Source organism: Vigna unguiculata, chromosome 11 (genome assembly GCF_037176805.1).
Source record: "Vigna unguiculata cultivar grain cowpea cultivar isolate G323 ecotype 2 chromosome 11, ASM3717680v1, whole genome shotgun sequence".
Lineage (NCBI taxonomy): Eukaryota > Viridiplantae > Streptophyta > Magnoliopsida > Fabales > Fabaceae > Vigna > Vigna unguiculata.
This window is the reverse complement of record NC_140802.1, coordinates 45,293,955-45,315,257: the sequence shown is the minus strand read 5'-3', so window position 1 is coordinate 45,315,257 and position 21,303 is coordinate 45,293,955. Positions and strand designations below refer to the sequence as shown.

Sequence of the window (21,303 nt, the reverse complement as noted above, 5' to 3'; positions counted from 1 at the left end):
AATTTTAATCTTAAAGAGAATTTAAACAGATCAAAATTTTAATAAAAAAAAATAACCCATGACCTTTTTGTAAACTTTCTATTTTTTATCCATTTAGAACTTATCTATGTTAAAAAATAGCATTTGCACAATTTAAATATAAATACAAACTATTTTTTTAAACTAATAATTTCACGTAATAGACAGCCGAACAATAACCTTTATTAACAAAAAATAAGTGTATAATAATTATTGTAAACCACTTTTAAAATAGCTTGATATCTATATAATAATATATAAAATATTGACAATACAGTTCACATATATTTGTAATTTAGTAAGCTAACTCAATATTTTATAGACTGCATAACTATTTTTGATAAAATTTTGAAAAATAAATTCATGAGTAATACTTTATGAATTATTTAAGAAAAACATTTGTTTATAACTTATTAATATAATTGTTTTGAATTGATTTTTTAATTACTCGGATTGAATTTTAAAATAATTCATTATTATTCCACAGCTATTGTTCCTAATTTCCGTCCTTAATTTGATAATCACTTCCAATTTTTGTTGGGTATAATTATTTATAACCTGCATGGAAAGTAAACATTTTCCTGAAACAAGTGTTGGTTGTGCATAAGATTTAGGATTTGACATTAATGAACACGAGAAAAAGAAAATAAAAACAAATTTAAATAGTTTTTTATTTTTATACCAAAACAATCTACTTAATAATATAAATAACTTCAGAAACAGAATTGTAACCAGACTCTTTAAGCACACAGTAAATTTGAGAACATAATATATTATTAAATTTTTAGTATACACTTTTTAAATGTATAATTTTTGTTACTTAGGATGATTCTAATATGTATAAAAAATCACCAATGACTATAGATGATAAGTTTGTTAGTTTTTATTTGTATTAAGACTATTTTTTAGTATATTATTATACCAGAATGTCGTTGGACTTAAACTTTTCATTAAAAATATAGTTTAGGAATAATTAGCATAACATTGTTGAGATCTAAACAATATTTAGATTTAATTTGTTGTGTTGATAAGGAGCTATAAATACCCACTTAAATTAAATATTTAAAATAAAATATAAACTTTGACCATTTTAGTAAATGTTAAGAACAAAACACACAATTTGATAATTTTAATAAATTTCCATAAAGTTGATTAATCATTCTAATGTACTCAGGTTTGATAAGATTAATCTATCTAATGAGTTAAAAGCAACATTAGCACAATAATTTTTTTTGTCACATATGATTCATCAATATGTTTAAATAATATCTTAATTAAAGATTATATATAGTGAAAAAAAATATAAATAGTTTTTGTAGAAGAAAAAAAATTGGATTTTGAAGTGATGTATGCTATGATCTAAACAAGAAGCAAAACATTGTGGGCAGTAGCAAAACCAAAAAAGAAAAAGATCAGAAAATTCCCATTAGGTCCCATACTCATTGTGCCGAAAGCCATTCTTACAAAAACAAAAACAAAAACAACAACAAAATCTACTATTCTCTCTCTTCCTCTTCCTTCTCCCTGCGACCGCCTCGAATCGCAATTCCTGCAACTCCTTCACTCTCAGATTCTCCTCCATCCTCTCCCGATTCTTCTCTGCGCTCCGCCGTGTGCCGCCTCTCCCTCCGCCGTCGCTGAAACCCGTGCAAGATCCCCGCGGCGCTTCCGCGGGACTTCTCTAGGGTTTTCTGATCTTTCGTTCCTATCCTTCTTCCAGGACGTCGTTTTTCAATTGCGCTCACTCTGTGTAGCGTCCACGAGCCGTCATGGCTCCCGGGCGTCGACGCGGAGCGAACAAAGCCAAGGCAAATGGCCACTTGAGTCTGGGCGATCTTGTGCTTGCTAAGGTCAAGGGCTTCCCCGCGTGGCCTGCTAAGGTCTCACTCTCTTCCGTCAACTATTTTTCTTTCTTCAAAATTATTATCGTTATTTCTTTTGTTTTGCTCTGCATAGCTCATATGTGTCTATTTGGCTGCTGATTTTCAGTGACGGCACTCTTAGGTTATTTTGCTAAGGTTTTCAATGGTTCAGCATGACTTTCAAGACCTTTTTTCTTTTAAGTTTGTGGAATTGCACTGATGAAGAATTTTGCTTTGTTAATGTGATGTGTTAGCGATCCTACTTAGGGATACAGGGATAAAGTAAGTAGGAGTAAGCTTCATTGATAAGCTAGTGTTTAGGATTGAGTTAGGTCTGAATCCAAATTCTTAAATGGTATCGGAGAGATATGGTTGTTGTCGAGCCTATTGCACAAGCTAATCTGTTATCGGACGTGCAAGCGGATGTGTTGGAGAATTCACCCCGACTAGTAATAGTATGACTAAAATGGTGCTTAAGGACCCTTTTTAGAGTGAGTTAGGTAGAAATCCAAATTCTAAGATATGACCTACTTTGCTTTTAGTGAACAAATTATTTTAGCTGAATGCTGTAAGTTGTTTTGGTAAATTTGATCTGCCCTCCCGATTTTAAGAAGTTCCTTTCTGCTTGTTATAAGGTTTTCAGCTTATGGTTATTATTAGCATAGCACCGAGGATGATGCTAATTTTGTTGTATTTTTTTCAGATAAGCAGGCCTGAGGATTGGGAGAAAATCCCTGATCCAAAGAAATATTTTGTTCAATTCTTTGGTACAAAAGAAATGTAAGCCTCTTTCACTTGATTTCTTGTAACTTACATGCAGTTAAAAGATGTGAATGCACAGGTTGCCAAGTGGTCTGATAAATGGTGTTAAGTTCTGCCGCAATGGCTTTAATAACTTTGCTATTAAAAGAGGAACTATTATGTGAATTAGTAAAGAGGAAGACCCTTAATTTGTCAAGATTGTAGTGTAGTTTGGATGAGAAAAAGTGATAGAGGCGACATGCAGAATTATGGAAAAAACACCCTTTCACTTGCTGTCACACTATATGTTAGTATTTTGAGCTTTAAGAGCTTGTTTGGTGGTCAAGATATGATAGGATAGGATACACGGCTAAGATAGGAACATGATTGGATAAAAGTAAGATAAACACACTACCTGGTGTTTGGTGCACACCATGATAAGGATCAGATAGTGGTAGGTTGTGGTAGTGGTGGTGGCAACAATGGTGATGATGATGGTAGTGACAATGATGGTGATACTGACGTCAACAATAATTACAAGGTGGTAACAACAGGCAGATGACAACTGTTGTAGTGGTGGTGATGACAATGGTAATAACGAGATGATGGTGACAATGACAAAGAAGCGATTTTGCTAATAATGGTGATACTAATGTAGTGGTAGTTGTGCAATAGAGATGAAGTGGTGATAACAATGATAGCAATAATGATTATGGTAACAATGGTGACAAAAGTTTTGGCCACAACAGTGGAAGTGGTGGTTGTTAGCATAACAATTATGGTGGTTTCATTATGAGATTGATGATGTCTGGTGTCTAATTGGTAATGTAAATAACTATTCTCATTAATTACTTTTAGTGTATAATTGTCTTTGCTATCAATGGAGGACTAACATATCTAAAATATTAAGCTATTAGGTTAAGCCCAAAGAAAGGTTTACATCTTTAATGCATCCTCCTTGACAAGATTCTTTTTGCTTAAAGAATGGACCATGCATATCATTTACTATGTGTTGAAAAAACTCAACTGAAAAAATGGGAGTGGTGAGAATGTGCTATGTTATTCCTAATTATTTAGTCTTGGACTAGAGGCTATAATTTGGTAAAAGCTTAAGCTATTAGGTGGAGGCATAGGGATGACTTTAATTTTTTATATCTGTAACATATATTTCTAAGATTACTTGCCTTAAGAGAAAGACTGCAACTTCTGATGTGATTGAAGATGACGTTGTATAAAAGTGTTCCTTTTCTTTAAATGTAAGGATATTCTGTCATAATTCATGCAGTTAGGGTTGCAGAGATGATTTGACTGTTACAGAAATGATTTAACAGTTCATTTGACAAAGTTTGAGATTTTGGTTGTGTAAATTACTTAAACCATCTTTGTCTTTTAAGGGATAGAGGGGTTCGATCCTGTCTAGACTCTGTATAATACCATGGTCCTTGAATGTATCCAAAGAGAAAAGGAGAGAGGAGGAGTCATATACCCAACTAATTAGATGGTCAGTTTTTAAGAGATGAGAGAATGAAATTTGGGGATTTAGTATGATTTATAGTGGAACATGCTGCTTGAATTTTCAATCCTCTTCCTGAAAAGCTTGATTTTGTGGTTATAGCTATGAACTTTTAACTTCTACGTAGTTTTTTAGACCTTTAAAGATCAATGAAAATATTAATTCTATATCAGCAATAGCCTTATAGAAAACTTGTCGATGATGGACAAGTGGCTTGAGAAACTTTTTAGTGTTTGATGAATCTTTTGAGATTGTATCCTTCATGGTAAAGGGCTTAAACAACTCTTTTAAGCTCATGTATATTGTCTTGATGTTCTTTTATCCTCTATGGTAGTGTCTTGACTAATTTATATTTGAAGTAGATGGTAACAAGATTTTGAAGATTAATGTTGCACTATAATTTCACCATTTTCTTCCATTTAGCCCCCAAATTAGTAAAGTAAAACTTGTGTTTTTGCTCCTTCATGTTAATTCTTTTTATTATATTAAATGTTGAATATTCTGCGTTTTAGTTTCTTACAGTTGTACTTATGCTATGTTATTTTCCTTTGCAGTGCCTTTGTTGCACCAGCAGATATTCAGGCATTTACCAGTGAGGCTAAAAATAAGCTGTCAGCTCGTCTTCAAGGCAAGACTAAGTACTTTGCCCAAGCTGTGAAGGAAATATGTGCAGCATTTGATGAGATGCAGAAACAGAAGGCTAGTGGTTTGACAGATGACACTGATGATTCTCGTATTGGTTCAGAGGCTCCTTCTAATGATGGGGTAGTAGTTAACCTTAAGGATGCAATTGACACTGTGTTATCAAATGCAGAACAAGATAACATTGATATGGAGAATATTGATTCTAATCTAGAGCACTGTACACCGAGAGTAGGGGAAAATGACAGCCAAGATGAAAAACACTCTGTATCTGACCATCCAAACGAAAGTTCTTCTGTTTCATCGCCAGTGATCAAAAGCAAATTATCCATGGGTTCAGAGCCAAAGAAGAATGCTAACAAATCAAGTCTTAAAGTTGCTAGTAATGTTAATGATTTTGGGCAAGATGATAACAGACATAGTGGTTTAGCAAATGGGACCAAGCCAAGAAAGCTTGTCAATGGTTTGCGAAAGAGAAGTGAAGCTGCAAGTGATAGAGATAGAAATGGTGGATCATCTACTGGAATTTTTAAGGAGGAAAATTGTATTGGTCGTGGTGACCTATCTAGGTCCAGAGAAACAATGAAAGCTGGGAAGAAAAGGAAAAATGCATTTGACGTTAAATTGGATTCTCCAGATACTCTTAAATCAGACAATAATGATAATACTGGGGAAAAAGATAGCAATATGATAAAAGTCAAAACAAGTCTTGAGGTAAAAAATGAGTTGCCTGAGTTCTCGGTTGATTCCAAGGATGGCGATGGTAAAAGTTCTAGTATGCGGAAGAAGATGCAACTTCATGCAACCTATACGTTAGGGGCAAATGAATCTTTACATGCTACCAAGAAGTTGAAACGCACGGATACCAAAGATGATTCAACTTTGGGATATCCTTCAAAAGTTCTGAAAAAAACTTCACCTGGTTCTACAGTTATTGAAGAGAGACCATTTAAGAAGTCAGAATTGAAGAAGTCTACACCAAATTTGAAAACAGAAAAAAGCTTGTCATCAAGGGGTAAAATAAGTGGTGCAGTTTCAGATGATTCTGTCCATGAGCTGCTATCAGCGACTAGACATCATATTCAGGTTCAAAAAGTTACGCCTGATTCTTCAGTCATTGCATCTGAGGAAAAGAAAGAAAGGAATTATCTCAGACTGAAAGGTGATACAAGTAATGTTATGGTAAAACAAGTAGAGAGGAAACGTAGAGCTGTTTGTCTTTTTGATGATGATGACGATGAACCTAAAACTCCTGTTCATGGAGCAGCTGGAAAAAATGTTAAATCATCTTCTGTTTCAGATGCCAAGAGGAGCAACAATGCACACTCAGAGAAGTCTGATGTTCCGCTGGCTCAAGGAAGTTCTAGTGAGCGTGAGGATAGCCATTTGAAAGAGCCATCATCTCAATTATATAACGAAAGTTTGTCAATCAAGCAGCCTCTAAAAGAGAAAGATAGAGAGAAAGATGATGAAGTCATTCCTGTGCATATTCCTCATAGTCCTGAAAATTTAGATTTGAAGCAGCTTCCCTCCAATGCAGCAAAATTGAGCTCTATCTCTCCCCTGAAATCACCTCAATTGGTACCTGCAAATAAGTCAAGTGCTGAGCGGAATAAAGCTTCAAAGCTGTCACTTAAAGTTTCCGGTAATGCTACTCAAAAGAGGGTTGATCATGCGCCTTCAAAGTATTCACATAACCTGAGCTCTTCTCAGAATCAAGTTGCTACACATAAAAAGAAGCCTGCATCATTGGCGGAAATTTCTAAAACTACACCTGAGACATTGCCTCAGGCAGTTGAAGTTCCTGTTTCAACAATTGGTTTTAAGGATACTGATGCTCTACATGTTGATAGGTAAACATACTTTGTTTTCTTTTTTTGTTTCTTTTTTACTATTGACTGATCCTTCTCCCTCTTGTTTCTATATTTTATTAAAGATTGGAGGTAAGCACAGAAGAGAAAAGTACTATGAAGCATCTTATTGCTGCTGCCCTGGCGAAAAGGAAACAGGCTCATTCACAGTTTCTTCCATCTGGCTTTCCCAATGTTCAGGGGGAAACTCCTAGCCCGTCTACAGTTCAGCCATTTCTGTCTGTCTCGAGCAATTTTCTGCATGCAGACATGCAAGGAGTTTATGAGCACACATCATTGGCTTCTCCACCCGCTAAAGAACATCATTCTGCTTCTCATAATCAACTTGATGCTGATGAAATTGAGGATAGAAGAGTTGATTCAGGGCAAAGGGGTCTAGGTGGCTCACTGAGTGGTGGTACTGAGGCTGCTGTTGCTCGGGATGCATTTGAAGGAATGATTGAAACATTGTCAAGGACCAAGGAAAGTATTGGCCGTGCAACCCGTCTTGCCATTGACTGTGCCAAGTATGGTATTGCCAACGAGGTACACTTCATCGTATTATTTATGGTTTAAGAGTTGTGAATTAGACAGTGGCTTTCATCCAAATTGTTTCCTAGCTTTATGAACCATTACAGAAAATGGAATTGGCAGAAAAGTGTCTTAATATTTAGCTTAATGAGAATACTTTGATTCGGTTGTTGGCAAGTTTTAATTTTGAATTATGTTGGAAATATGAAGTTTGGTATCCCTAATACATTGTCAGTTTGATTGCAAGGAAAGCACAGCCTGTGGATAAGTGTGAGGCTAAGCAATAATTTCATTGATTATAAAGGCCTTGGAAAATTATTTATTCGTCTGTTTGCTATTAATATGGTCTAAATTTTAGTTTAAGTACTATTAGTTTACTTTTTGCTTTTTATTTAGTTTTCTTGCTTATATGATTGTGATAATTAATTTTTGTCATAGAAAATCTTTAGTAAGAACATCAAGGATCCATCAAAGATAAGAATTGTATCTTTTTTGTTTCATTTATATTTAGTTGATCATTGATTGGAATGTGAATGCTTTTCCTAAATGTCATTCTTTGGCTACTGATTCTGGCAGTTCTGTTAATGTAACTGTTGTGGACTTACTTCGTAGTCCTTTTTGTTCAGGTTGTTGAACTTCTCATACGAAAGCTGGAAAATGAACCTAGTTTTCATCGCAAAGTGGATTTGTTTTTTCTTGTTGATTCTATCACCCAGTGCTCACATAATCAAAAAGGTGGGTGATTACTGAAGATATTAGAATAGAATACTAGTAACAATTGTTATCACTGTTTTCCTCCCTGCGCTCTCATACCAAAAAATGTTAGTTTCAGTAGTATTCTTTTCATGGCATTGATTTCCCTAATTGTATAGGAAATTTTTAGGCATTGCAGGAGCATCCTACATTCCCACTGTTCAGGCAGCATTGCCACGTCTTCTTGGTGCTGCTGCTCCCCCTGGAGCTAGTGCCCGTGAAAATCGTCGTCAGTGTCTCAAGGTCAGCTCCTTCTCCCATAGTTAATATTTAATTACAGAAGGAATTGCATCAAGAGGAAAGCAAAAACAGTAGAACTAGGGGGATGTTAAGATATTATCCAATAACGGAATCAACAAATTGAGATAGTGGTTCTCGTTTCATTCATGACTCAAGAAGATATCATGGATGACTTTCCACTGCAAATAGTAGAGGCAATTCAAATTCAACCTCTCTGCCTAACATCGCCATCTTCAGCAATTCTGTTGTATTAATGATGTTATCAAGTTACACTTATTCAATCACAAGCTTTCTCAAAATGCAGCTTGAAGTTACTTGACTCTGGCTGCAGCCTATGTTTAATGAAATTGGATTTGTCTAAATTGGATTAAGTTTTACTTTTCAAGGGGATGGAAGTTTGGTGGATATCAGCTTTGTCTTTATTTTTATTTTGGGGTGGATTGCAGGTTTTGAGGTTGTGGCTTGAGAGGAAAATTTTTCCTGAATCAGTTCTTCGCGGTTACATGGATGATATTGGAGTCTCAAATGATGATATTACAGTTAGTTTTGCTCTTAGACGTCCATCTCGGGCAGAACGAGCTGTGGATGACCCTATTAGAGAAATGGAAGGCATGCTTGTTGATGAGTATGGAAGGTATGTAACTTGTTCTGTCAATTTTTTAGGCTGACTGCTTATATTAGATTTGTGTTCATCATGTATATTGTACAATTATTTCCTTCTTCCTTACTAGAATCAAGGATAGAGCATAAAGTCAGAAGAATAATTAAATAAGGCAGCATAAACAACCACGGAGGTTACTTTTATAATTACTGAATCCCGAATGTGCTTGATGGTAGGTGCAATGATGAACAAGATAGGTTGTATTAAGAGTTAGTAAACTGAATAATACCGAAAATGCAAAAAAAGAACTGTGTCAATTTTTTTAGTTAAAGTAATGCATTGTTTGATCAGAGTTTTGCACATTTAAGTTCTGGTTAAGAAACTTGCGATTTAATAGGACAGAGTGAAAGAAAAATTAAAACTATTCTGTTTGCTTTAAATATTAATTCTATTTCTGATTCATGTTATATTCCTGTAATTGTGTATCAGTAATGCAACATTTCAGCTGCCTGGCTTTTTATCTTCACATGCATTTGAAGAAGATGAAGACGAATATGAAGATGATATACCAATCAAATTGTGTAAGGAGACATTTGATGCATCTCCAGCAGATCCCACCCATACCCTTGGAGAATCAGAAACTTCTACTGTTACCCCAAATGACAAGCGCCACTGTATCTTAAAGGATGTGGATCGTGAGCTGGAAATGGAAGATGTTTCAGGTCATCCCAAGGATGAAAGGCCAATAATTTTTAACAGTTCTGATGAAATTGATTTGCAACTTCAGGTGTCAGATAGAAATTTGGATCTGACTCCAAGCATTTCAAAAGAAATGTCAGCTACTCCTGAGGGTTCTCCTCCTTTGCCCCTTGATTCACCTCCTCCACCCCCACCTTTGCCTTCATCACCACCGCCCCCTCCTCCTCCATTATCACCATCTCCTCCCCCACCCCCACCACCCCCAATGCTACAACCCCCACCTCCTCCTTTACCACCATCAGCCCCTCCAGTGTCCTTGGTTCCTCAATTGTCTGTACCAGCTCGGCCACTTCTGTCCCAACCATTAATGCCATCTCAGTCATCACATCAGTCATCCCCACAGTTGGGGTATCAGCAGAGTGTACCTCATGACTTTAGTGGCACTAATAATGTAAGACTGTTTTTCTTTTGGTGTCACTTGGTTGTCATGAATTTTTTGAATTGTTGATTTTGATAAATGCTGTCATGTGTGCAGGGTAACCAAATAGTTCCAATGGCTGGGAATTCTTTTCCTGGAAGTCACAATAATGCAGCTGCCAAAAATGAAATATTTCCACAGCCTCCTTCTTATGCTCCAACAGCAGGTTGTAGCTCCCAGGAACCTTCTGGTTTTAACCCTTCAAGGCAATTAGAGTACGGACAGAATGATATGTATCTAAATGCTCAAGTTCCTCAACCTAACCATCAATTTCAGCAGGGTAATCCCCCATATGCACAAAGACACACACACCCTGGCCCACCCCAAAATCCACCAAATCCGTATCCATATTCAAATCCTACAGTTCAGCAACATCTTCCACATTCATTCCATCCTCCCTTCCCTTTACCATCTCTTCCTGATGGCAGGAGACAATTTGTTACTGATGAGCAATGGCGAATGCCATCTAGTGAATATAAAACAAACAATCAACATAGTGTATGGAGAGGGAGAAATCCATCATGTCCTGGTCCACCTTATGGGCAAGAAGGTATGATCTACTTGGCTCACTCTAAATGTCTTAAATGCAAATATTGTTTATTGTAGGCGTTTTCATATGTGTATATAATTCAAGTTTGTTCACAGCTTATAGAGGTTGATATGTTTTTGCATACTTTTTTATTGTTCATACAAGTGAAAGTGATAGGCCCATAACTAAGGTGTATAAGAGGAGAAGGGCAGCCATAAGCCCAATGATTTTGATTGATGAAGGTCTCGTAGTGTATGTAAAAAAGGGAGGGCACCAACACTAGAGATGGACAATTCTGGTGAGAAAAGAGACAGAAGGAACAGAAGGAGGATAGGTGTCATTGAAAGATTGGGGGAGAGAGATATGGTAACATTTGGAGAATAATGGAGTTGGTTGTAAATAGGGTGGTGGGAGATGGGGAAGGGAGCAAAAAATATTAGGAAAACATTGGGCAAGCCTGCTGGTTTGAGGGAGTTGTTCGTATCATTTCCTGTTCTGCATTTTCCTTTATAATTATTCTGTTTGTTTTTTTGTTGCTAATCAGTATCAACTTGCATAGACTGCTTCGGTAATACATATTTCCCACCTATCAATCAAATTGTTTGGTTCCTAGCACAACATTTTAGTTCAACTATTGTTATTTGTATTTCTGTGTTGTTTGTACAAGCAATCTAAATGTCGTTTGTAAAAGTTGTTTTTGATTATGGTGATGAAGGTCATTTTCAGCCACCATTTGAAAGGACACCAGTAACCACTGTAGGTTTTCAGCGACCAATTTCAAGCAACCTACCTGTTGCTCCAATCTCAGGTATATTTAATATCTATCTATATTGTTAGATGTGAGATGTTAATTTTCATCATACAGTCTTGGGTGGATGATTACGATTATTTTAGTTAAACCAAATCTTAAACATCTATTTTAATTCCATGGTTGAGATTGACTCCTCTAATGCACTTCTTTTGAGTTTAATACTTATTAAACTAAATTTAAAATACATTTTGCCCTTTTCAGGACACGTTGTGCCTCAGATGATGCCCTGTAGGCCGGACATTCCTTCTGTTAATTGTTGGAGACCCACTTGAAGTTGAATGGAGTCTTCTTTTTAGTTTTAGGTAAACTTTTTTGTGTTTGGGAGGATTTCTTTCTGCAATAATGGTTTAACAGTGTGGTTGAACCAAAAGTTGCAATAGGTGATTGTTCAATGAACTTTGGCTTCCGTGTCTCATTGAAATGTGTGGATGTACCCAAATATTGAAAAAAAAAAGAAATGTTGAATAAAAATGGAAATACAATAGTTTCTTTATGTGATACTTAGGAAGGTTAAATTATCTATTGTTAAATGAAGTCCCGTGCCTCTTGAAGTGCCACTTGACGTTCTGATGTTGGGTAGTCTTGGTTGTTGGAAAAATTGGCCCTCTGCTAAATATATTTTCTAGTTTTATTATCTTAGGTAAATTCTTCTGAGTGTTTCTGTATTTGAACAGTTTGAAATTTGTGTGTATGTTACTGGAGGAAAATGAGAACATTTTTGAGTTAGTTTATTCTCCTTGTTTTTCTTTTATTTCTCCCTCCTTTTAGTAATTTCTTCAATGAAGAGGTAATGACCTCTAGTTATTTCCCTTCTATTGTGGCGGACAATGACATGATTGAAACATCAGGGATAATTCCCCATGAACAATTTATTTTCTGAAAAAAAAAATTATGAACTTCTTCTGTAGTTTGACATGTAAATAATTGATTTCATAATTATAAGTTTCCCTTCCCCTTCATTTGCAAAATTGGTGAATAGTGACTGAGTTCATTATTATCAGGAAACTCTTTCACGGAACTTTTGTAAACCCAAACTTATGTTAATTCTTTACGTTACGAGAGTGAACTTTTACTATTTAACCTCCTTGTGTGTATGGAATGGATTTCTTTTAGGAAAAAGTTTAATGTTATTCTATTTCTGTTTTTATTCAAGAAAGTAATGTATCTCAATATTGCCTTGTTGATTATTACTGCTCTTTATCTTTCAGTGGTGTTGCTGGTGGATCAACATGAAAGGTTAAATTGTGCCACAAAGTTAGATTCGCCTGTGTAGTACATACAACTTACCCATGAAGAAATTTTGAAAACTCGAGGAGGCCTTTGACAGGATTGTGTATATTGTAATTTTTCCTGACAATGTATCCCAGGAACATTTGCTTACAAGTTTAGCCCATGTTTTTCACTTGGTTAGTTTATCTGTTTCTCATCCCTTGTAATTATTACATTATATCTATATAGAAATCTGTTTCAAGTACTCAATTTTAACTGCAATAAATGAATGTTATCTTTATTTTCAATATTTAAAAGGCTTGTTTTTTCTTACTTCAATTTCTTTTCCCATAGTCCATTGCACTTTCTTGATAAGTAAAATATCATATTTCATGACTAAATGCCTATTAGTCATTATAGTATGTAAGTGGGTGCAAACTTCACTTTGAAAGTCAATTTTATGAGGTTGAGTGAGACTTAAAATATGCTTTTAAGATGGTATCATATCCTATCATGACCTGATTTGTTGGTTCTATCATGTCACCTATTATCGGAGGATCATCCATAACTATTTTTCTTAGGCACAAAGATATCTAGTTCTGAGCGCGTGGGTATGTTAGATACTTCACAAAACTATAGTATATAAGTGATTGTAAATTTAGTCTTACAAGATGATTTTCTAAAGTTGATTTAGGTTTAAAGTTCACTTTATATGTTAAGTCTATTTGGGATCTCCACTACCCTCGATTATATTTATTAGGGATGGTGTTTAGTGTTAAATATAACGGTATTTTTTAAAAAAAGTAGCATAAATAGGGTTAAGGTGATTTAAATTAGTTTATATTTAAGTCCACCAAACATGACCATTTTTTGTTTATATTCAAATTCAGGGGAAGTACCAGCTAGTATCTAACCTTTTGTCAATATTTAGAAACTTGTGTTCAGAAAATATTGAGCAAGCTTTATTTTCCCTTTGATTGTGGATTTCTGTGAAATAAATGTATGTGCTGGGTTCTTATGAGAAGAAATGCCGAGGAGATTCGGCACAAATAAGTCATGAGCAAATCATATATGATACTGAAACATCACCTTCAACTCAAAACTTTAAGACAATGAGTTTGTGGGTCTTCTTTTTTACATATTTTTCATCTTATTTATTCTTGTTCAATGTGAGACTCAAATTCACATTTGAAATCTTAATGGTGTGTATATTTGAATCTGAATAATCAGTCTTTTTACTTTTAAATTGTGGCCTTTTATTTTTTATACCTATTAGTTTTATGAATTGAATAGTAATCTTTTTACAGATTTATTATGTTTATAATTATGTTCGGGGTGAGAATTGTTAAATTTCTGTGTTTCTCCTACAGTTGAAGACCATTTTCATGAGATGCAATTAGGGTTAAATGAATTTTTGGTGTCTTTAAAGTTGGTTCTGACAGTAATTTTATTACCCTTGAATTAATGGGATTGACATGCAATAATAGTAGTTAGATATTTGCATATACATTGGTATTTGATAATGTAAAAATTAGCAAGTTAACAGCTGTTAATTCAAAACTTACATAGTAACTGTTTGAATTAAATTAACATATTTATTAAATGTGGATATAGAAGACGTGTTAATTTTAAAGATACTAAAAATTTATTTAACCCGTGAAATCATATCTAGCTGTACAGATGAATTTATACTTACAAAGTCTGTGTGTGACAGATTTTATGTTTGTTTTCTATTCATGTTACATTAATAAAATTTATGCTACTTCTTTTAGCTGCATTCATTTTCTCAGGCAAACCACTTATGATGGCAGTTTTCCTCTTTGTTTCAAGGACTGTTTATGTAAATTTTGTATGATTTATTCATTTATTCTCTTCCCTAATTCTGTATCGAGTTTACATCTAAGAATAAATAGTATAACGTGAGATGTTGTCTATTGATTTTGATAGTTGTTATCCTTCTATTTGTATAACGTGACGTGAGATGTTTTAGTTTTTATTTTATTTTATTTTTGTTTGTAGCTTCCTAAATGGGGAGGCTACCCCATTTCAAAGATACCAGGGCATTCCACAAGTTTCATTTAGATCTTTCACTGATGCTGATAGATTAGATTGCTTACTACCAACTGCCATTGCCAATTTGAATAAAAAATGCTTCAGGCTCTGGCATAAACGGGCATCTTTATATGCAATATTTTCAACAATGTTTTTTGATTGAAGAGTTAAGTTGCGATCAATTTTGAAACTCTTTCAATTAAGTGATCATGTTCGAATTTTGAACATTTATTTTGATCAAACTGCAAGTTGGAATTCTCTTAAACTCCATTTTTATGACAATTTTCTTTCTCTTATTATTTTTGGATATACTATCTTTGCGCAATTTGTTTATTAATCCTTTTGGCCTACTTTAACCTTAATATTATCTAATTTGTTATTCTGTATTACTAAGTTATTTAATGTGTTATAGTTAAAATACAACAATGTTATTCTGTATTATCCAGACGTGCAAATATAATTTTTATTCTGTCTTGATTCACCAATCAAAATAATTTTATTATATTCTTTCTTTCTTCTCTGTGTTGGAATTTTCACTTATTCAGGAGTTTAATGATAGGGAAAGAGACCAGTTCTTTATATAAGGCCTTCGGTCTTTGTCTGATTGTACTCATATGTCTTCCATAGTGAATGTAATTTATATCATTGGTATTCATATGCAAGTTTTGTTAGGAGTTTTTCACTCATTCTCCTAAATGTGAAGCCTTCCTTCTTGACCAGTCCTTTTAAAAATTTGAAACACCGCATATGAGTCTTCTGTCTAACAAGTTCACGTAGTTAATACCAACGGCATGTTGCAGTTTTATAGAAAATATAGTTGAACTTGAGGTATTTCTGATATGAGTATTTTGCGTGGTTGTGTAATGAGTAGATGAGTTAGCCGATTGGCTAGCTTTTGAATATGTACTTTTTAAAATGCTTCTGTGAGAAAGGGCGACAAATAAGTGATGTCCATTGCATTTACCCTTGAAGATTTTTTTAAACTGTGTTTGAAGGAAGAAAAAGACAGGTAACACTAAAAGTATATTTGAGGATAAGCTATTTATGCATTTATATTTACATGAGAGAATGCACAAACATTTTTTTTCAAATTTTGAATTAAATAGTGGTGGATTCTTTCTTTGTATAATTTCTATAATTACTTTTACTGTTCTTTAGAAGCTCGAGCACTTAACTCTTTGTCTTGATATTATGGTGTTCTTATTATTGTTAGCATAAGTCAACTTGAATATGTGTTCAGCTTGCTTGTTTGTTGTTAATATCTCTCATTTTCATATTCTAATACTTGTTTCCCTCATTTTTGTTGTAAATTTGGACACGATGGATCAATGTATAAAATTTGAAGTTATGGAAATCAATTATCCTCCCCTTGTTTTAAGATGCATTTTTTTCCACGCAGTTCTTTTCAGTTGGATTCATCAAGTCATTCCCAGTGTTAGCATTGCATTGAGTGTTACCTTATTTCAATGATGATGGCTTGTGATGTAGCTTTTATTTAATGCATATTATGGTATATGATGTGTTCTGTCAAGTGGTAACCTTTTGATATTGCTGAAAAGGAATTCTGAATATCTCGGCGATTTCAGGTTTTGTTAATACCAAAGAAGATGGTGATCATTTTTTCATGTTTTGAATGTGATAACTGAACAAAGATTACAGTGCAACTTCTCATAAAGACTGCTGATTATTGAGGTAATACTGTCATGGAATTTAAGAACTGACCACGCTTTAGTTATTTCTTTACTTCAATTACTGTGCTAGGGATCCATAGTTGTAAACATAGTTCTTATGGATGTTTTATAAGAACTCTATTCTTTTATGACGAGTTTGCGTATATTATACATCACAATGTCTTGGTTGTTTTCCTGTTATGTGTAATGCATGCATGTCTCCATGCAATTCTGATCAATTTTTCTGAATTCTTACAGTAGGAAGTTGAAATGATTAAGTTTGGTCATTAGGATCGTATTTTTATCTGATTAATGGATGGATTGAATTTCCATCTTCCTATTTTCACCATATGATTATATATACAATTATTTACCTTGAAACGTAGGGGTTTAATTTGTTGTCATAGATATCTTGTCGTGTGCTATACATTTGCTTGATGTTTGTCTCTGTTTTTCCAATGCATGGTTGGAAGAGATGTTCAATATGTTCTAAGAAACAATTCTTCAACTTCACTCAGAATTGCTTGAGGATTGGAAAGTAACACATTGTATATGGAATGATTTGATTCTGATAGGCTAAGAGAGATAACATAGATGACAGCCTTAGACGGCCAACATAGTCCTAAATTCCTGAAACCTTCGTGTCTTCAAGAGTTTATTTGAGTTTTTTCTTTTCCAAGATTGTCTTACATTTGAAACATGATTATTTATGTGGCTCACACTAATTATGAATAAAACGCCCTCTGGTTTGTTCTTTCTGATTGTTAAGTTGTGAGTAGTTCTATCCTTTAGTTTGTTATACTTCCTGGGAAGAAAAAAAATTTGGTTATCGAATTAGATAGTAAACCAGTCAGTAATTTTGGGAAACTTGAGGTACTTCAATTAAATTCTGTCACTCGAAGAAGCTATACTTGATTTATGACATTGGACTTGATTTTTGCTTCTTAAATGAGAATTCTTGTGAAACAATTTGCATTTTATATGCGACCATCGCTGCTCTCTAATTTTGAACACTACTTTTATACTAGGCATTTTGTTTCATTATGTTATCAAGTGTATTTTCTTTACCCGTTTTAGGCTTCTCGAGCTGTTCCTACGACAAATCCTATTATCGAGTTGATACTTTTAGGGCCATTTTATTTGTGTTTCTGGTTTTTTATATCATTCTTCAACTTGCTCTTTTATTCCTCAAATATCATCTTAGCTTTGTTCGCCAATTTATTTATTTTACTTGATTACAATCGATTCTTTAGCTTCACGATTGCTCATGCTGAGTACATTTTTTTTTTTTTCATTTGCCTTGTTACTTTATGTAAAACTGAAATACTGTATAGGTAACTAATTCGTCTTATTTGAATTTTTGTTTAATTGTGTAAGCATAATATTCTTATCATTAGCGGAATTGATAGTGCTAATTGAATTCAATTCCAATTAATGTGGTACTCTTAACGTTGAATTTTTGTATATATTTCTTAAAACTGTTTCTTTGGGTATTTGTATAAATAATTTTTTTTACTTAATATATTTAAATAGCTACTCGTCGTTATTGAAATTTAACATTAGGTATGTAGAAGTAGTAGCAAATTGTGCACTTCTGGTTTGTTGAAATTGAAAACAAGTTTATGCAATGTTGTACACCTTCGGAGATCATTTAAGAAAAACCACTGATGAAAAGAAACAATCTCATTATTTCGGAGGAAATATATAGATACGCATTAAAATTACACTTCATTCTAGAGATCTATGTTCCAAGTTTATACAGAGTGTAGTTCGAAAGTTGACTGATGAAGGCAATAGTACGTACTTTTTGTAAGAGATAATAAAGATGTTTATAAAGGTGGGAGTAATTTTATAATACAAGTTATTGGTGTAATTTTCATAATTAAGATAGTAGTTAGTTTAATATTTTTTCATATCTTATTTTGGGGATGAAGATACGAAATTCGTAGGTAAGCTTTCGTGTAAGGTTAATATGTGGTAATTATTTAAAGTGTGTACAGAAAGTTGCAAGTCCAAGGGGACGGTCTCAAATTCGCTGTACAGAAAAGAGGTGTTTTGGACTCTTAAACATTCTTGAGAGGGTGTTTAGGCATGTTTCATAGCCGCTATATTTTAAAAGATTCAAGCAACCTAAATTTGAGGGCAAAACCTGTATTTGGGAGCTAAGAAGCCATTACAAGAAGAATTGTGGACCTTCAACAAAAAGTTTACGGTAAAAATATCTACATTTAAACTATGGTAAGATGCAATTTTTTTATTTAATTTTACTCACTCTGCTAATGACTTGTCATATCTATTTAACTTCATATTTTAGAAATGATTTACTCATTTTAGAAAGTTTAATATTGCTGTCAATATAATTTAATGCTTACCAAATACTGTTTAATCGCGTATACTAATTTTAATTTTTAGTTTTAACGCTGACACAGTAGAAACTGATGAACATGAAGAATTTTTATATTTAATCGTTTATTGTTTGGTAATTTTAACGTTTTAACAAAGCTAAAGAAAAAAGAGTTAAGAAGCATCAAATAAAAATCCAAAAATTAACCCTTGCGGATTTGGTCATTTATTTATATCCTGCTTCGGAACGATTTTCGTAAGATTATTGCACCTATGTAATCTTCTGCCCGTAGAACAAGCAAAACAAATCGGGTAGAAAATTTCCTGAACTTATCTGCTTACCCATTTCTAAGATAACATTATTTGTGCCATGCTAGAGCATTTTAAAGGAAGTTTCTTATTAATAAAGCATTATTTTAATTTGAATCTTGCATACACGATATTTTAGAATTGAAGAGCCCTGTTTGTGATTTTTTTTTTTTTTTCAGTTTTACGAAGCTCGTATTTGTAGAACCTAGAATAAAATAACGTTTTCATTGATAAAAAACTTCCATTGCAGATTTTTACCTCAACCCATTGGTGTGAAAGCCAAAGGTCCGAGAACCTTAGAAAGGGCAACAGAACTGGTTTGATCACTAACTACATATACAAATCAAATGCAGTTGTAATCCTTTTGCAAGCCATCACAGATAAGTTTCGCAATGGCTGCAGCTGAAATGGTATGCAAAATTGGTTTTAAACTGCACCTTGAAGTTGGCTCAACCCATGATTTTGACATGAATTTGCTTCCATTATACTAAATTAGCACTCTGCTTAAACCACTTGTTTGGAATAAGGTGTGAAGGCTAATCGGCTAGAAGATTTCTGCCTCTGAGCTAGGCCTAGACCATTTGCTGATCTTGTAGAAAACCCACCATTGCTACTACTATCCTGCTTCAAGAGCAACTCTGGAATATGCTGAAGGTTAACTTCAGATTTATGATTCCTCCTGATAAGTGTAGCCTTCCTTTTATCAAGGTTACTTTTCCTGTCTGCTATACCTTCCATAACATCAGACCTCACCTCACTACCAGTGGCCAGACTAAAAGCATTTCGGTAGTGACTGAGAGTTTTGCGGGACAAAGGTGAGTTTGGGTTGGACGAACCATTTTCTGAATACTTAAGAGACCTTTTTTCGTACTCTACCATGCTAAAGATTTCAGATGCACATTTCTTCATTTTAGGTTTAGCTCCGTAATGACCCTGCAAAGAGCGCATCACTGGGGAGAGCTTCGGCTCCGAGGACTTCCTTCTCAGCGGCTGGAATGATTCAAACAGTTCACAGCTTGTACTATCAGCTGGACTGTTGTTCTCTGTCTCATCTTGTCTGAAGGAATAACAATTTTTATGCTCATCACTGAATTAAATGCTCATTACAAGTAATCATATTCAAGGAGATTCTATATTTTATTTAATCCAAATAGAAAACTTGTATATTTGTAACCTGTAACCATAGTTAAAATAACATAGCCCCTTTGCATACTTCTCATAACTTTAAAATCAATCAGTACCCGCTAAAAGGGTTTAGATTAACTTGTGGTGGTATTTACTGATATTCGTCAATGAATAAATAAACTGAACTTACCCTGGAGAACTTGGCTGAGGGTGCTTTCCATTAAGTGGAATGTGAAGGGTCTTGAGAGCAAACATGTGCATATCAGTCACAAGTCCATTCACCTTCCTTATGTCTGCCACCTACAATTTCCCAAACATCAGAATTTCATCCATAACTTACCCAGAGAAAAATATATACATGCAACAAAAAAGTTCAAAACCATTTCATATAATTAAATCTTGTACAAGATAAAACTTTTCCATGCTTTTGTTTCATCCAAAGTCAATAGAAATATGCATCAGCCTTTTTTCCACGTTCGATACAGAATTTGTGACTCAGTTTCCTTATGAAATTCCTGAAACCTTTAATCAGAAAGAAGAATACCTCAACACCATACTTGATTGCAATGCCAGCTAGAGTATCAAATTTGGAAATAGAATGTTGAATGTAAACTGGTGTTGGAGGAGATGTTGATGCAAAAGATGACACCATCATCATTTGCCTATTCGGTAGGTTTTCATCGTATTCATACTTAGGTCGTGTTTGGATCTGCATTGCGATTCTCTTTAAAAATCAATTGCAAATATCCTAAATTTAAGTCCTCTGCCAACTCAACCAAACAGGTCGATAAACCGATTCTGATTTTCGATCGTTATGCTCTTTCCACTTAGACATTGGAATCACCGATGCAAGCCCATCACAACTGCGTCAAATCAGAACGGTAATACAAATGCAGGTGAAGAACTGAACAATGTTAACTGTGGATCGCAGGTTGTTATTTCACAGAAAAGAAAAAACGAGGATTTCTTTCACCCTTTTGCGATGAAGATTACTCGAGCCTTGACTAATTTTATTTTTTTATAAATATCCGTCAAAGCTAAAAATGAATTACTAATGATTAGAGCTATAAATACGTACCAGCTAGATTGCGTTGAAAAAACACTTAAAAATAGACATTTTCCAAATGCATTTTTGGCATTTCTTAATATGAAAAGGAGATCTTGGTGGTTTGTATTTTATGTATAGCTGTTGATATTCATCCCTACCAATAAAAAACAACCCACTCTATTTAAGGCTTCTCAAACTTCACACCATCTTCATAATTGCTTAACATTCAGTGGCTATAGGAATATCTTTCTTAACAGCATTTCATTACTCTAAATTTAT

General features: G+C 34.1%; 2 protein-coding genes across 4 annotated transcripts; one reads left to right on the top strand and one right to left on the bottom strand.

Moving 5' to 3' along the window:
• Positions 1–1,444: 1,444 nt before the first annotated feature.
• On the top strand, positions 1,445–20,063 carry LOC114169828 (ENHANCER OF AG-4 protein 2-like). 2 transcript variants are annotated; one of them, XM_085669511.1, is made up of 16 exons: positions 1,445–1,898; positions 2,584–2,660; positions 4,689–6,629; positions 6,713–7,172; positions 7,784–7,892; positions 8,041–8,153; positions 8,597–8,784; positions 9,241–9,901; positions 9,986–10,478; positions 11,173–11,265; positions 11,470–11,570; positions 12,477–12,674; positions 16,116–16,221; positions 18,191–18,437; positions 19,102–19,666; positions 19,766–20,063. In XM_085669511.1, the coding sequence occupies exons 1-11, from the start codon at positions 1,788–1,790 to the stop codon at positions 11,538–11,540; spliced, it is 4,317 nt and encodes a 1,438-aa protein (XP_085525637.1). In that variant the 5' UTR covers positions 1,445–1,787; the 3' UTR covers positions 11,541–11,570; positions 12,477–12,674; positions 16,116–16,221; positions 18,191–18,437; positions 19,102–19,666; positions 19,766–20,063. The 2 variants fall into 2 exon arrangements, with proteins under 2 accessions (XP_085525637.1, XP_085525638.1); XM_085669512.1 differs by lacking the exon at positions 2,584–2,660 and having other exon boundaries at positions 1,446–1,898.
• Positions 19,356–21,168, bottom strand: LOC114169830 (uncharacterized). 2 transcript variants are annotated; one of them, XM_085669513.1, is made up of 4 exons: positions 21,055–21,168; positions 20,521–20,839; positions 20,167–20,276; positions 19,356–19,908 (listed from the first exon to the last, which is right to left on the bottom strand). In XM_085669513.1, exons 2-4 carry the CDS (start codon positions 20,689–20,691, stop codon positions 19,356–19,358), a joined length of 834 nt encoding a protein of 277 aa, XP_085525639.1. In that variant the 5' UTR covers positions 20,692–20,839; positions 21,055–21,168. The 2 variants fall into 2 exon arrangements, with proteins under 2 accessions (XP_085525639.1, XP_027910953.2); XM_028055152.2 differs by lacking the exon at positions 21,055–21,168 and having other exon boundaries at positions 20,521–21,021.
• Between the last annotated feature and the right edge of the window lie 135 nt (positions 21,169–21,303).

What these genes read in the sequence shown, in the direction of transcription:
- LOC114169828 (XM_085669511.1), top strand. Translation starts at nt 1,788, where the DNA reads ATGGCTCCCGGGCGTCGACGCGGAGCGAACAAAGCCAAGGCAAATGGC. An exon ending in CTTGTTGATGAGTATGGAAG is followed by an intron (nt 8,785 to 9,240) that starts GTATGTAACTTG and finishes ATTGTGTATCAG; the next exon opens with TAATGCAACATTTCAGCTGC. An exon ending in ACCTGTTGCTCCAATCTCAG is followed by an intron (nt 11,266 to 11,469) that starts GTATATTTAATA and finishes TGCCCTTTTCAG; the next exon opens with GACACGTTGTGCCTCAGATG.
- LOC114169830 (XM_085669513.1), bottom strand. Translation starts at nt 20,691, where the DNA reads ATGCAGATCCAAACACGACCTAAGTATGAATACGATGAAAACCTACCG. An exon ending in CAATCAAGTATGGTGTTGAG is followed by an intron (nt 20,277 to 20,520) that starts GTATTCTTCTTT and finishes GGGAAATTGTAG; the next exon opens with GTGGCAGACATAAGGAAGGT. An exon ending in CCTCAGCCAAGTTCTCCAGG is followed by an intron (nt 19,909 to 20,166) that starts GTAAGTTCAGTT and finishes TTATTCCTTCAG; the next exon opens with ACAAGATGAGACAGAGAACA.